General features: G+C 44.5%; 1 protein-coding gene across 2 annotated transcripts in view; it reads left to right on the forward strand.

The window, feature by feature from the left end:
• Positions 1–15,289, forward strand: part of LOC144138364 ((E3-independent) E2 ubiquitin-conjugating enzyme UBE2O) — a 65,150-nt gene that overhangs the window by 20,998 nt on the left and 28,863 nt on the right. Inside the window, exons 8-13 of one of the 2 annotated variants that reach the window (XM_077670610.1) lie at positions 1,191–1,431; positions 5,298–5,470; positions 7,715–7,817; positions 9,311–9,403; positions 11,819–11,924; positions 13,862–13,967. In XM_077670610.1, the coding sequence (XP_077526736.1) occupies positions 1,191–1,431; positions 5,298–5,470; positions 7,715–7,817; positions 9,311–9,403; positions 11,819–11,924; positions 13,862–13,967 (822 nt within the window). The remainder of the gene's footprint in view (positions 1–1,190; positions 1,432–5,297; positions 5,471–7,714; positions 7,818–9,310; positions 9,404–11,818; positions 11,925–13,861; positions 13,968–15,289) is intronic. The other variant, XM_077670611.1, reaches the window with a different exon arrangement.

Here is a 15,289-nt window from a genome sequence, read left to right on the forward strand (position 1 = left end):
TAACTGTCCTGGCTACCGGTTTTCATATGTCTACCAACAGAACTTTAACCCTGCTATGAACTAGCGCACATACTGTCCCAGCTACCAGTTTTCGTATTGCTACCACCTTTTAAAGCTTCAGTCCTGTTATGAACTAGGCCACAAACTAGCCTGGCTACCGGTTTTTGTGTTAACTCCCACCATTTATAACTTCCAATTTGTTACAAACTAGCCCATTTATTGACTCTGCTACCAGTTTTGATATGACCCCCAACAGTTACAGACTGGCCCGGCCATCACTTTTTGTATGCCCCTCTTGCCAAATAAAACTTCAAAATAATAATAAATAAAAGCTGGTTACAAATTAGCCCACAAGCTGGCCCATCTACCAGTTTTTGATTGGCTCGCACAAGTTAGAACTGGCCTGGTTACAACTCTAACCCTGGTACAAACTAGCCTGCAAACTGGCCTGGCTGCCAGTTTTCATGCCTCTACCCTGGAACGAACTAGCCCACAAACTAGCCCGGCTATCAATTGTCGGCCTGAATAGAACTTCAGTTCTGTTACAAACTAGCTTGCAAACTGGCCTGGCTGCAAATTTTCATGCCTTCACCCTGGAGCCCACAAACTAGCCTGGCTACCAATTGTCGTTCTGAATAGAACTTAAATTCTGTTACAAACTAGCCTGCAAACTAGCCCAGCTATTAATTGTCGTTTTGAATAGAACTTCAATTCTGTTATAAACTAGCCTGTAAACTGGCCTGGCTACCAGTTTTTATGCCTCTACCCTGGTACGAACTAGCCCACAAACTAGCCCGGCTACCAGTTGTTTTGAATAGAACTTCAATTCTGTTACAAACTAGCATGCAAACTGGCCTGGCTGCCATTTTTTATGTCTCCACCCTGGTACGAACTAGCCCACAAACTAGCTTGCAAACTGGCCTGGCTGCCAGTTTTCATGCCTTCACCCTGGAGCCCACAAACTAGCCTGGCTACCAATTGTCGTTCTGAAGAGAACTTCAGTTCTGTTACAAACTAGCCTGCAAAGTAAACTGGCCTGGCTGCCAGTTTTCATGCCTCCACCCTGTCACAAACTAACCTACAAACTGGCTCGGCCTCCAATTGTTCTATGGTTCTCTCCTGGTTAGAACTTCAACCCTGTTTCGCACTGGCCCACTGCCGCGCGGCCATAACCGATTTGCTGCTCCCAGCCGCAGGGACCCGAGGGCGAGAGCGCCAACCACCAGCCTCCCGCCGCCCCTGTGGCCAGCCACGGCGACACGCTGGCCATGAGTGCCGAGAACAACAAGGACGCCCAGCCCCCGGCCCAGGACGGCAGCGACTCGGACTACGAGGATGTGGACGAGGACAACGACGCTAGCGGCTCCGACACGGTGTCCATCACCAGCGGGTCGACTGCGTCGTCGGTGGACACCCACAGGCTAGGCGCCGGTCAGTACAGTGACACCTCGTTACAAGAGACACTCAGGGGACCCAGGAAACATGTCTTTTGTAACCAAGGTCCCTTATAACCCCGAAATTCTAAAAAACATTGTGGAAATGACTCGATCACACTTTGCTATACATCAGCATCAAAGCGTTTTTAAACAGGTCGACAAGAAAATGCTTATTGTGGCTTAAGGGGGAACACTGTTCTTAAAACAACTTTTAATTTGAAAGTGAACTCTCTGAAACTTGTCAGTCTTGCTGTTTTTTCCCCACTGATTTCAAACATGCCATTGTTTTTTGGTTGGTCAATTAGTTCTTGAGATTAGTGAAGATAATAAGCCATTTTTGAAGGAACAATAGACAGAACAGTGTTGGTCATAAAACTGTAATCTTTGTGTTTTCCAATACTATGAACCCTGGTGAATGCAACAATCGAAGCGGTTTTTGATGCATCGCTTTGAACTAATTTTACAGCGCATTAAACTTTGGCAGCAGCAGCGGCAAGAAACCATTTCGAACACCCATTTCAAACACCAAAGTTTAATGAGCTGTAAAATTAGTTACAAGCTATGCATTAAAAAAAACGGTTCAATTGTTGCATTCACCATGGTTCATAGTATTGGAAAACACAAAGATTACAGTTTTATGACCAACACTGTTCTGTCTATTGTTCCTCCAAAAATGGCTAATTATCTCTAATTATCTTGGGAACTAATTGACTCTCTAAAAAAATAATGGCATGTTTGAAATCAGTGGGGAAAAAAACAGCAAGCCTGACTAGTTTCACACAGTTTGCTTGGAAATTAAAAGAAATTGTTTTAAGACCAGTGTCCCCCCCTTAAATAAGTCACGCGCAGTAGTTTCAGGGAGTGTAGATTGTATTAGCTTCCTTCCCAACTTTTTTTAGGTAAGCCACTTCGCTTTGCAAACCTTCCTGTTCTCACAGCACCATTAAAGTGCTCTTTGATGTTTGTTGGTTTATCAGTGCTGACACTTGCTGCCCCGCCATATCCTCATTGTCCTCCTCCTTTGGTTCATCCTTTAGGGAACCATTTACTTGCGTAAGGATCACATTATTTGTAAGTTTCTCAGAGCACACAAGGTCCTCATTTACAGACGCAAACTCTTCAAAAAGGTTCTGGAACCTTTGCGGTCTCTAGGGTGCAGGTCCAAGCTTCACCTTCAGGGCAGTTTTCAGCAAGGTCTTTCATATAGGGCCCCTTTTCTATCATGTCTCTTCTAAGTAGTGTAGAATTTACTCTAGGGACTCAAAAAAGCTGCCCTTTGTGATATAGTGTTTCTTGTAACCATTTCTCTTGTATGCAATCGGAGAAAAAAAGCATTGCAGAGAAAGGGAGACAAGGACAGAGAGGACAACGAGGACTGCGCTGAAGAACTGTGCTGAAGGACCGCAGTCCTCGCCGTCCTCTCTCTGTCCTTAGCTTTCTTTTTTGCACTTTTTTTTCTTCGATCATGTGCTAGCCTGACCAGTTTTCCACGTTAATTGTATGCAGTTTTGCCAACATGGTGAACACAGGAAAAACAACCAAACAGTTTTCGAGTATCTGTTATAACTGTCTGTTGTAACAAGGTTTTGCTGTAGTCGTTCCAGCCGTCGTGGACGCTGTGCTGTAGGACCTGCTTGAGGGTTTGAACTTGGGCGAGTTGGTACACGTCTAGCTGGAACAGGGCAAAAACAGGACACTGGAAGAAAATACACACGTGCTGAGTAGCGACTTTATTTTACTACAGAAGAAAGGTGGGCTAATAATCGTTATGTGCATGTAGGGGCACTTTGGTGCATGTGAAACTCAACATTAACTAAAAATACTCTCCCATAGTAGCATGAACTGTGGGGGCCCAAAGGTTCCGTGCTAGTCTCGCACTTTTCAAGTGCACCCCCCCCCCCCCTCCACTGTTGGCTTCTTAGTCATGCAGTAACAGGCAGCTTATTAGATAGATGACGACTGTAATAGTGATTCCAGACCTTCTCTTTAACATCTCCTTCGAACAGCACTGAGTAATGCACAAGCCAGTAGATGGTGCCACTGCTACTGTGGAGGAGACTGCATGGACTGCGCACCTAGGTTTGTGTGTTAGAAAAACTGGGAAGGCCTACGGTGTTCGAAAATTTTGAGAGGAAATTCTCAAGCAATCAAAACAGCAAACAAAATCACACAAAGCCAAAGAAACTCCTAACCAAAAAGTAATAATCGGTGGCCAGAAAAACTGAGGGGTCCTCTACTTAGTTTATTTGTCGTGAAGGAAAGTTACAATTCACTGAATGTAGAGACGAGGGTCCCAAAGTTCCCCATCTGTATCCCGACGTCCTACAGTAAACGTTTACAGGGTGTCTACCAACGTTGAAAACAGGGAGAAGCGGGAATTCTCAGGGATTTTGAATAGTCTGGAAAAGCTCAGGGAAAACTCATGGAATTTGTGCTTCTATCAGGGAAAATTAACCATACTTTATAAGGGAAGCGAACTTCACGGTAATTCTGGCTCAAGTAACAGCGAGTCAAAAGTGGACAGCCCTCCGGAGCCGTCGCTGGTTCCAGTGAACTCACTTCATACAGCTTGCAACTCACCTCCATCCCCCTCCAACCCCCTGTATGCTCCCCTTGTGTTCTAGCGTGTTTCCCCAGACTCGTGAAAGGCGGCAGAAAATGTTGCGTGCCGCAGTAGCTTGTTGTGGCAGCGTAAGGGAGTCTACTGGGGTATGGGGCAGTAGTAGCTTTCAGTCCTATGCTGGAACACCTGGCACCGTCTACTGTGGTTTCTAGTTACTTGACGCACGTTGCAAATCTTTCAGTTGTGAATATGGTGTAAATTTAATAAAAACACATTTCTCTTCAACTTTAATTAAAAGTTTACAGCTGTGTTTGTATCGAATATGGACGTTGTACCCCGTTTGAAAAGTTACTTTTAACTGCAAACCGGCACTATATTCCGCTGCGTAGAAAGGCAGAGCATGTTTCGGCTACGTAGCTTTCGCTGCGCTCCGGAACAACTTTATGTGGAGTCACCATAGCATGGTGTAGTTGAGGTGTTTCTGATTTCCAATGTGAATCCCAAATGAACTCCTCCCGATCATCCTGCGCAGCGCTTTGATGTTAGAAGTATGGCGGCTTTTAAGGGCACCTAGTGTGACAGGGTTTAAGATGCAAGTGTCCCTCGTCCAAAGCAAAATAAATTCTTTGAAGCAGTGAAATACAGCACTGAGGCATTGAGTGCGAGCTAAGAATATGACAGTACAGTTTTACCCTTTTTTTTATATTTCATTCACTGTGAATTTTACTACCACTCTGTTATGTTTTTTTTTGGATGAGATAGACGTTACTGGTTAGCACTCAAACTTTATTATGTCATGTTTTAATTTTATAAGGGGCTTTTTAGAGGGTGACAGCAACTGGTGAAGTGGTTTCAGCCCGTGTTGACGTGAAACAGTTCTGTCTCACTCAGGGAATTTATCAGAAAGACTCGGGGGGGAAATCTGGAAAATTTAGGGAATTTGGAAATGTTAACTTGGTAGACGTGCTGGTTTATAACCAAGCCTGCCCAAGTCACTTCTGCGGTGCCACTACCAGTTTAAGGGGCCACCAAAAGCTGAGCAATTTCTCATTTAAAAAGCAAAACTGTTTTTTTTTTTTTTCCCTCAGTTCTTTCAACTTCTGTATAGCAGCAGATTGTGCTCTCTTGTCTGAAGCAGATAACTGATGCGTTTTATTTGCTACGGAGGTATGGGTTGTGGCGGTAGAAGGACGTATTGACGGCACTGACGAGCAGGAGCTCAACGTGCATGAGTCTTGAGTCACCGGCCATAAGAAATGCTTCTCAACATCAGGCAGTGACTTGGCGACCCCGCGCAGCGTTCCGGCGTGGTAAGCACGGCCCGTCGCTGGCCACCAAGCTGCTCAAGAAGTGGAAACACCGGCGGCCGCGCAGGCGCCGTCTTCCACAAGAGCAGCCGTCCCTCAAGCCCGGCGATGTGTTGGTCACCGAGACACTGGCCACATCCACCACGGCCCAGGTGGTCTGGCAGGTATGGCCCACTCACTCAGCGCAAGGACGCGGGTTCTTTTCTGATGGAGGCGAAGGGAAAAAAAAAAAAACGAAAGCACATGTGCGTCGAAATTTTGGCGCACGGTAAACATCCCGTGGGGTGGAAGTTAATCCGGAGCCCTCCACTACGGCACGCCTTGTAGCACAGGGGTAGTTTCAATGTGTTAAACCCTATAATTAATCAATGGTCTGGTAGTTCTGAGTGTGAGGGGTGTGTGTGGGGTTGACGGCCTGTTTGGTGACCCTCAAAAAGCTGTAGAGTTCGGAGTAATGTGTACTGACGGAAAACCTGCTGCTGGTGTCTAGGTAAGCCGCACGCTTCAGCAAGCACGCTGTCATGTACCGCATAGGAGCGTTACATCGTTACCGTATAAGTTGGAATATAGGTCGAGATTTTTCACTAAAAAGTTCATAGAAAAGTCGCCCCTCGACCTATAATACCGGTCATTGGCTTAATGTTTTTCCCATTTCTTGGCCACGAGGTAAGGGGGTCAACCTCAATTCCGGCTCGACCTATATTCCGACTTTTACGGTACGTGGCTCGCCAACAAGTTTAAAAGTTGCCTGTGGCCCCGAAGAAAAACAAAACAATATTACAGCAAAGCTGTTTTGCACTAGGTTTATCCAAATTGTGTCCATCTATCGGGTCACATCAAAAAAGAATTGCACTCACTCACTCTTAAAGGGGCCCTAAATAGGCTTCCGAAGGTCGCCATTTCAATCGCGCAATCGCTAGAGTACCCCTTCACGACAACGTGTACCAAATATTACACCTCTGCGTAAAGCAGGGGCCGCACAAACACGAAAAAAAGATTTCACTTTCTCTCCTGGCTCACCAACCATACCTTGCCGCCACACTTGCGCGCTCTGACGCAGTTCTTTCCGGCTCTGACGCGCCTCTATGACTCACGAGACACTGCCCAGTGCGGCGCCGCGAACGCGAACCACAGCGACAGCGCTCACCGCGCAACCGGAATCTGGTGGGCGGAGCATGCGCGTCGAGTGCTAAAAAAAAAAAAAAAAGCTCGCGCGGGGCTTGGCGCAGCCAATGACTGCACGTACATCAAGGAGGGTGTTGGATTGCCCTGTTTCTCTCGGTGGTCTTGCGCCGGGTCGATGACGTCGCGGCTTCCACAGTGCTTCGGAGGAGCTACTAGAGGAGGAGAGCCCCAGGCCTTATGGGTGGCCCCTTTTAATGAGCGATAACTCTGCTAATACTTAACGAATTTAAACAATTTTTGCGGGATGACATTCCCTGGATAGTACTCCAGTGACTGCGCACGCAAAATCGTAATATTTGGCAGCCTATTTAGGGCCCCTTTAAGCTAGTGTAGAATGCTGTGTAGCTCCCAATCCACTGTAGGTATCTTGATAAAAGATATAGTACTGAAATTGGCCGCGAAGAAGACTCAGTCATAAGGACAAGTACCACTTGTTATTAGTTCATGTGCTCTTTAAACGGAAAAAGAAAAACAAAGGTTTCTTTTTTACGTAAAACATTGTGATGTCAAAAGGAAGTTCAAACTTCTTTCGTTCTTGTTTGATGCCTATAAAAAGAGTAAAAAAAAAACATTCTCAGAGCTTCATTGCACAGAGCAGACCGTTATGATCTTGCTAACATGTGAACCCTACAAAGTTTTTTGGCTAATTAACCGATCCTGGGGTGGCTCTGTAAGTGTGATTAGTTATTTAACTTAAAAAGTATAAAAGATATTGTTAAACCATATTCAGTTTTGTTATTAAAAAGGTTAACTATATAAATGCTGTTGATTTGATTAAGTTTGGTGGCAAAATGACAAATGTAGTTTTATTTGCCATGTTTTGCCTGAGGGGGCCACTAAAGGCGGAATAACTTGCTGTTTAACGAGAAAAATCAGTTTCCTTCAGCTTTTTCAGCTTCTGTTTGGCAACAAGCAGAGGGCTCTAAGTTTGAAACAAATAGTTAAAAGCCAACATCCCTCTCTCGTGTAAACATTCCGTGTTTTCCGTGGCGTGCGCGTAACAAATAAAGAAGGCTTAAGCGTGCCCACATACTGATTTAACGTTAAAGCACATTGTGTAACGTGTGAGTCTGAAACAACTCCTGGGGGTCACATAATGTGTAAAGCTCGGATATAAAAGCTTTCATAAGGCCTAGAATAAGGCTGGCTACGCAGAACACAGCGCAAAGTATGATTTCACTTTCACTTTTGGGGAACGACCTTCTTAATTTTCTCCTTTTCAGGATGGCTCAGTGGAAAGTGGAATCCCGTCGTCCGAACTGTACCCGATCCACCACTTAGATGGCCACGAATTCTTCCCTGGCGACTTTGTCGTGGAGAACACAGGTGCGTTCACGTTGGCGCTTTATTGCTCAGCATCGGATTTGGGCACTGCAGAATGCCCTGAACTCCAACATATTTGTCTGGTTATTAAGAGAGGCAAATTTGTTTTGGGTTCTGTTTTTTTTTTCCCATGTGGCCGTCCTGAGGCTGCCCTCCAGCTTTTCAGTTATAAAGCTAAGATTGAAGGGAAGAGTTTGAAATGGGATGCAGAAAATAAGAATGATGATACCTAGGTCCCAGCTATTAGCTAGGTCCCAGCATTCCCTAAATCCCTAGCTCTTTTAGCGCTGACCGAAATACAGAAAATATGAAATTCGTGACGGCCGCCTTTGGTCATTGTTAGATGCGCTGTGCATTTTGTCCCGTTTATGTTCATTGACGTGAAAGCTTCTGTTTCCGCTCTTTGCCCAACTTTCTGCGCTTGCACCCGTTTTGTGGAATAAACTCTTCCCGGCTTCGGCTCAATGTTTGATCTACCAGTGCTGTATGAAAAGTGATGCGTTGTTAAGGCCAAAGAAAAGCAGTTTTAGCAATTGAGAGGAGGTTGTGGGCAAGGATGCACAAAATGTTTTCCCACTGTGGTGCATTCTGTTGTGGTTGTGGCCTGTTATATCCAACGCAAAAGATATACAGCAGGTGAAACCATGTAAGCGGTTTAAGAATAGTAGGACAAGACAAAATTTGGGGGCATAAAAAAAATGGGTAAATATGATGCGAGTAAAACCACGACTAGGGAAGTACAGCATGGAAAAAAAACAGGGTGATGGAAGTGCTTGCTATGTGTAGACTACGTTATGGGCGCACGTGTTCAACACATTCTCATCTCACTGGTACGCAAAGGGCCGCTTGCCACACATGCGAAAAATAGCTATTTAATCTTCATGTATTAATGGAATGTCCATTTTACGTTTCAGAAAGAAAGCAACACTTTAAAGAACTGTGCCCGCATCGCATTCCACATCGAACAATAAGTGCACTATTTAGCAGGTAACCGCAGTGCCCAGTTGTTTAGAAGGTTTAGGTTACTTATCTGAGGTCGGATCTTTACGCCGAATCTTATTGCACGTAACCTTAGCCAGTGTCGGGGCAGTGATGTGTGCTTTTACTAAAACGTTGGAGCATCGCCACTCTTGCCTCAGCATGTACAGTCGGCCGAATCTTTTAACTGGCGTGTGCGAGCGGCGACTTTCACGCGTCAGCGCCGTATGACAGAAGCCAAGTTGCAAGCAGGTCGAGATTAAATTCATGCCCAGAAACCACGCTCGGCTGTGCTTATCGTTTGCTAGGCTGCTCCTTCTTAAGATCGTCATAAGACAGAAAAATTGCCGCCCGTGCACGCTGGTTGAAGATTTGGCCGACCGTACCCTGTGACTTGCACTTGCTTTGCCTAATGTGTATTTTCCATTAACCAAGCTTGGCTTTTTTTAGACCATTTTTATGGCCCTCCGTGCCTGTACGTTTTAATACTTGTAAGTTTATGCCCTTGCGCCGTAAAGCATCATCATCAGGATACAACATAAATCTGAGAAGAGGCCTTCCTCCTGCAGTTGGCATCAGCAGTCCAGTGGTGACCCAGCATTTTGGTAAAGGTGTGGAAAAAGCGGCACCGCTATAACTTTTTTTTGTTGTTGTTCTTGAGCTACTGGACACATTTAGCATTGCTATGCACCCGCCGCGGTGGCTCAGTGGCTAAGGTGTTGCGCTGCCGAGCACGAGGTCGCGGGTTCGATTCCCGGCCCCGGCGGCCGCTTTTCTGATGGAGGCGAAAAGCAAAAACGCCCGTGTGTACAAAATTTCGGCGCACGTTAAAGATCCCCAGGTGGTCGAAATTAATCCGGAGCTCTCCACTACGACGCGCCTCATCGCCTGCGTTGCATCGGCGCGTTAAACCCTACAATCAATCGAGCATTGCTATGTATGAAATTGTAGCTTATAAATTTCTCTTTCCAACACATAACAGCAGTTTTGTGAAAGTTGTAATAGTTGACAGTTTATTGATCAACGAAACAAAAAAAAATGCGCAAATAAAAGTATACACAAAACACAAATAGGTGATTTCACTGAGCCTAAAAATCAATTCAGGAATTCTAAGATACGCGAAATGTTTCTATGTTCCTAAACTATGATTCAGTATATATATACACCAAGTTCTGGATTTTGGCGGGCTCACCAGTCTAACGGCCCTGACAGCTGTGTGACTTTGCAAAGCCACTAGAGAGTCAGTCAGTCTCTCTAAAATATGCATCCAAGCATGCTTGTTTGTGTCCTCACACAAAACCATTAGAACTTCAGCGCTAAAAAACAATAAAAAAATTAGCACTCTAGAGAAGCAGCTCGCACCGCTCCACGGTGCTACTTTTACGTGAGCGCCAGGCTATCTTGAACGTGATAACGCGATACGGCGCTGTGCATTTGGCAAACCATCCCCGCTGCACATTGTCCAGACCCTACACATGAAAGTAATACTGCAGTCGTCAGATATTAAGCATGCTTTGTTTATAAATACAGCGCGAAGTCAAAAACGAACATTTTCTGGCAGTGCCTGTCGAAGTCTGAGGCTGTTGAATGGGAGAGTCTTCATCAGAACTAAAATCTGAAGAATCCACATCATTGCTTCAGTCATCACTGCTGCTGGGGTAAAAAAAAGCAGCAGCAGCAGTGGCTGAAGTGCCTCAAACTGCTGTTCGCCTTTGCAGAGTTCGCAGTGAAACAGGACATCATTTTCGCCCTACTCGCCGCTACCTTGGGTTCAAATTCCACTTGTGACGCTGTCTACCCATGCGAAATGCTGTAAACAAATGGCCTCGAAACTGAAAAAGGGGTTTCCTATGAACACACCATATGGTGTCAGTGGTCCGAATAGTGCCATTTTTAGTTTTTGTAGGAGGTTTGAAAACCGTTTGCCCGTGAACTATGGCCTTTGGACACTACAAGGAATGAGCAGTTTTCTGTATTTGTCCTGGAGTAAAGATCTTTGGGGCGGAGTGCATTCGGCAGGCATTCTCAGATAATGAATGGCAGCCTACCATTGTCCCTGAAGAAGAAAGTGTATGACAGCTGCATCTTACCGGTACTCACCTGCGGGGCAGAAACTTGGAGGCTCATTAAGAGAGTTCAACTTAAATTGAGGACGACTCAGCGAGCAATGGAACGCAAGATGATAGGCGTAACATTAAGGGAGAAGAAAAGAGCAGAGTGGGTCAGGGAACAAACGTGCATTAAGGACATATTAGTAGAAATGAAGGAGAAAGGAGTGTGGGCAGGGCATGTAATGCGAAGGCAAGATAACCGTTGGTCATTAAGGGTAACAGAGTGGATCCCTAGAGAAGGCAAGTGTGGCAGGGGGCGGCAGAAAATTAGATGGGCAGATGAGATCAAGTTCGCGGGGATAAATTGGTCACAGTTAGTGCAGGACCAGGATAATTGGAGATTCATGGGGGAAGCCTTTGCCTAGCAGTGGGTGTAGACATGCTGCTGATGATGATGATAAAAGATCTTTACCACCCCTTCCTAAAGAAAGTTGGGAGAAGCGCGAAAGCTTCGTCCAATCAAAGGAAAGTGCGTCCAGCCGATCATCAAACCTGGAAAGACCCAAATCGGAAACGAAGAACAAACTCATGTGACGATTTTTCGTGCGCTAGGTAAACGCATCTACAAACGATCTAGATGTATACCAGTATGTAGTTGATGAGATAAAAGCGTACTTCTTCTTCTTCTTCACGATCAATGAGCATATTTTGTTATCCAGGATCGTTCCTGTTTCACGATGTTCAAGTAGCCGTTTTGATGCAATGAAAGTCACGCACGCGCTGTATGTTGAGAGGTCTTATTAGAGCTTCCCGGTCGACCAGCAGGTTTATGGGGTAAGGCATCAGTTTTCTGACAGAATTCCTTTAGTCCCGCAAAGAAAGCTTTCGCTTTATAAAGCGTCACCTAATTAAAAGTTGTGTGGTTAGTAACGGTTCTTGGATGTTCCTTTTTTCCCCCACGGCTGCGGTTTTCAGACGAACCGCCCCCACACGAGTATGGCGTGGTAAAGCGGGTGGACCACTCTGGGAGGACGGCCGAGGTGACCATGTTCAAGACGTACATGGCTGGTGCGGAACCACAGTGAGTTTTTTCCTCTTTTCTGTGGCTTCGTAGGAGGTGGCTTTTGATTCTCTTGCCCCAAGAGGAACTTCATTCTAAAACTGCACACTAATCACTGTGGACTGCTTGGTGGACGGCTTGGGCAAACGTTCGAGACATTCAAATGTCGCAGCATATGAAATATTTGGCCTGTGAACCAGCTGGGAGTGTTCCGTAACGTCGGATATGTTTGGAAAGTTTTGTTTAAAGTTTGAAAGTGTGGGCAGTGAAACTAATAGTGAAACCTTGTTTAATGAAATTGGGCGTAGGAAATAGAGCCCCAAATTGAATATAGGGAAGTGCTCCCCTAGATAAGTGCTGTGCGAAATTTATCGTTTGTAACTAAGTGCATGGTGGACGGACAGCAATGTCAATACATTTCCATCTCTGTGGTCTTGTGTCAACACCACCTTTGGGCTTCTCTTTAACTGTTGATAAGGAAGGCCATGCTCATAGCTCCTTTTTTCCCCTTAACTCGGATGATGGAAAGTGTTGGTCGTGCGGTAGTACTGTTTCCTTTGTTTATACATGTTTGAAAAACATTACGGAGAATGGTGAACTTGTCAGACCTGGTACTTTGGTGTCACCACGGAAAATTTTGATTAGGTGTGCCGCGGTGACGGTTGCAAGTGGGATGCCGAGTGTTCTTATCGTTGCACGCTGGTGCAAATTGTGATCTCAGTGCTTTGAAGGCATTTGCAGTGGAACTGAGATGCTTTTACGACTGCACCCGTCTCCTAGTTTTCGTGCAGAAGTACGTGGCATTCGCAGGCCAGATTTTAAAAGTAAACATTCATGTTTTGAACACTGGGGCTCGACCTCACGCACAGGGTTGTTTAGCGGTAATAGCAGCGAAAAGCCTGCAAGTTAAGAAGCGCTGATTTTTTAGTGTACTTGCTGGGTTATTTGCACCAAGCAATTTTAATGTGAAAGCTTTAACCCTTTCGGTCCTTGTGTCCTATATTCAGGACATTAACCAAAAGTCTTCTAGCAATTTGAGAACAAAACGAAAACAGATAGTTTTCTGGGAAATAGTTCTTTAAGGATGCCCCTTCCGATTGATATAACTATTGTTCGTTTTTTGCTATAGCTGAACACATGAAAGAGGAAGGCATTGCAGTGAAGACCAAATTGACGTCAGGGTGACTCCAAGGACTGAAGTCATAGTTAGATTACATGGCTGTCAATCAAAAAATATTTGCACTACCAGCTTCAATTTCTGTATGTTGGTTAAGTTCTTTCCAAAATTTAGGAAAACAAGCAAAAATATTTTTTCTACTCGACTTTAAAATTTTAATTGCCTAATGACCTAATTAGTTCTCATGCCTGTAGATCGCTAATTACATGCATCACCAGCTCAATTTTTTGTTTGTAAACTAATAGAGTACAAATATTGAAGAAAACACATAGAAAAAATCTTTTCAGTAGAAAGAAAAAATTCAGGGCTGAAAGGGTTAAGTGCTCCATTCAGCAAAACAAAAAACCGCCAATGTTATTGTCTGGTACAGAAGATGGCCAACGCTGTAAAGAGAAAGAAATGTTTGAGTTCTTTTGTCATATGAACCTTAGTCTCCTGAGTAGAAGCCGAATAACACATTACCGCCTCTCTATCTCCACGTAGTCGCAACGGGGGAACAAAATTTGAAATGGTGCATGATGTGTGAAATGTGCAATCTCACTGCAATCTCAATTGCAGTTCTATAAATTGGGATCACTTTATAGCTTGTGAGTGGTTTGTTAGTCTTTTAAATGATACAAGAACTTGATCCTTTAACAGTCCCAGTCGCCAGTGCAACACGTTGGTACTACTTTGTGGCTTATGGGAAGGGGAATTTGGCAGTGACTGAACAGCTGGGCGAGTTTGAGAGCGTCGTTTTTTAATATGCTTCCGCCTCTTTGTGCACTTGCAAATCCATCAGCCCCGAGGAGCTCGGTGTTCAAGAAGTGAGTGTCTACGACATCAAGGACCATCCAGATTTCAAGTACCGACCCGCCTCTTGCGTCATCAGGGTCGCAAACTTCGAGGTGAGAGACTCACCTTTGTCTTAGTTAAGGGGGGACGTGGCTTTCAAAATCAACTTTTTTATTTCTTTGTGGATTTTGATGAAAATTGGCACAGCAACTGGAAATGCTTCTGTGATAACACCATAAAAATTTCAAGATAATATTTTGATAACTTTTTTATTTATTAAATTTTGTTTCTGTTCCGCTTGTACCGAGCTTGAGCGACTTATAAAACACGATAGAAAACTTGTTCGAAGTGCTTTGCATTCCCAAATGAGTGGGCGAGGTCGTGACAGTTTCAGAATTTTTTTTTTTACAAAACAATATTTTTTAGTTTTCATTTTTTTAGAGGTTAATGTGCAACAGGCATGTCGACTGTGAACGACTATTTGAATAAAAAAGTCACAAAAAACAAATCTGGAAAACCAAAAGTGTCACGACCTGAACTGTTCATCAAGGAATGTAATGCAAGAAACGGAATCAAAATAGACCCAGTGGTCACGAAGAAATCCCTGGTACAAGCGACATAGGTGGCATAAAAAACTGTTTTGAGAAAACGGCTTCCGAAGTTGCAACATAGGTTTCACTTATCAAAAGTCGCCACGGTTGCAGCCTTTCATGTCCTTTTGAACATGGGGCTTCTGGAAGGCCTTGCCTTGAAATTGGAGTGCCTTTTACAGCCTTTCTCTTTCCAGAAAACATCATTTTCAGCTCCTCCGTGAAGAGTACATACCCCCTTTGCAAACCAAACGGAGAGGAAGATGTGTTTCAATGGGCTTTCAATGCAAAGTAGGTTAGCTGGTTGGCTGTATCGCACTGGACAACCTCCTTTTGCAGTGTTGTCACCATGGCAACAAGTTAAGCATTTTTTTTACTTAAATTTGAACATTTTTGGCTTTTTTTGTTTTATCTTGCCTGGCACAGCAACTTAGTACTCATACGTGCAGGTGTTCATTGCCAAAAGTTCGCATACCACAAGGATGAAAATGAGCTACTTTGAAGCTTGGTAGAGTATTCTGCATAACTCCCAACTTCAATGCAAGAGCATATTTTTTTACTACTTTTGACATTCAAGGCATCCAATATTTCTCGCAGCACAGCCAGTATGCCCTAAGCAATGGTATCAATAATTTCCCTAAAAAAATCACTGTTAAATGCTGCCACAGTAACGTACATTTTTAACGCAGAGAGCATATTTTTATTCTTATATTACTAACTCAAACCTGTTTGCATGAAAATTACAAGTGCACGGGAAACGTAGCGCAAGAAAGGCGATGCGGCTCGCGCGCATCGCAGCGCACGCTTACCGCGACATATCGAACTTTGATTATACCTGATATGGC

Source organism: Haemaphysalis longicornis, unplaced genomic scaffold, assembly GCF_048455015.1.
Source record: "Haemaphysalis longicornis isolate Haplotype H1 unplaced genomic scaffold, Haemaphysalis longicornis Haplotype H1 scaffold_5, whole genome shotgun sequence".
Lineage (NCBI taxonomy): Eukaryota > Metazoa > Arthropoda > Arachnida > Ixodida > Ixodidae > Haemaphysalis > Haemaphysalis longicornis.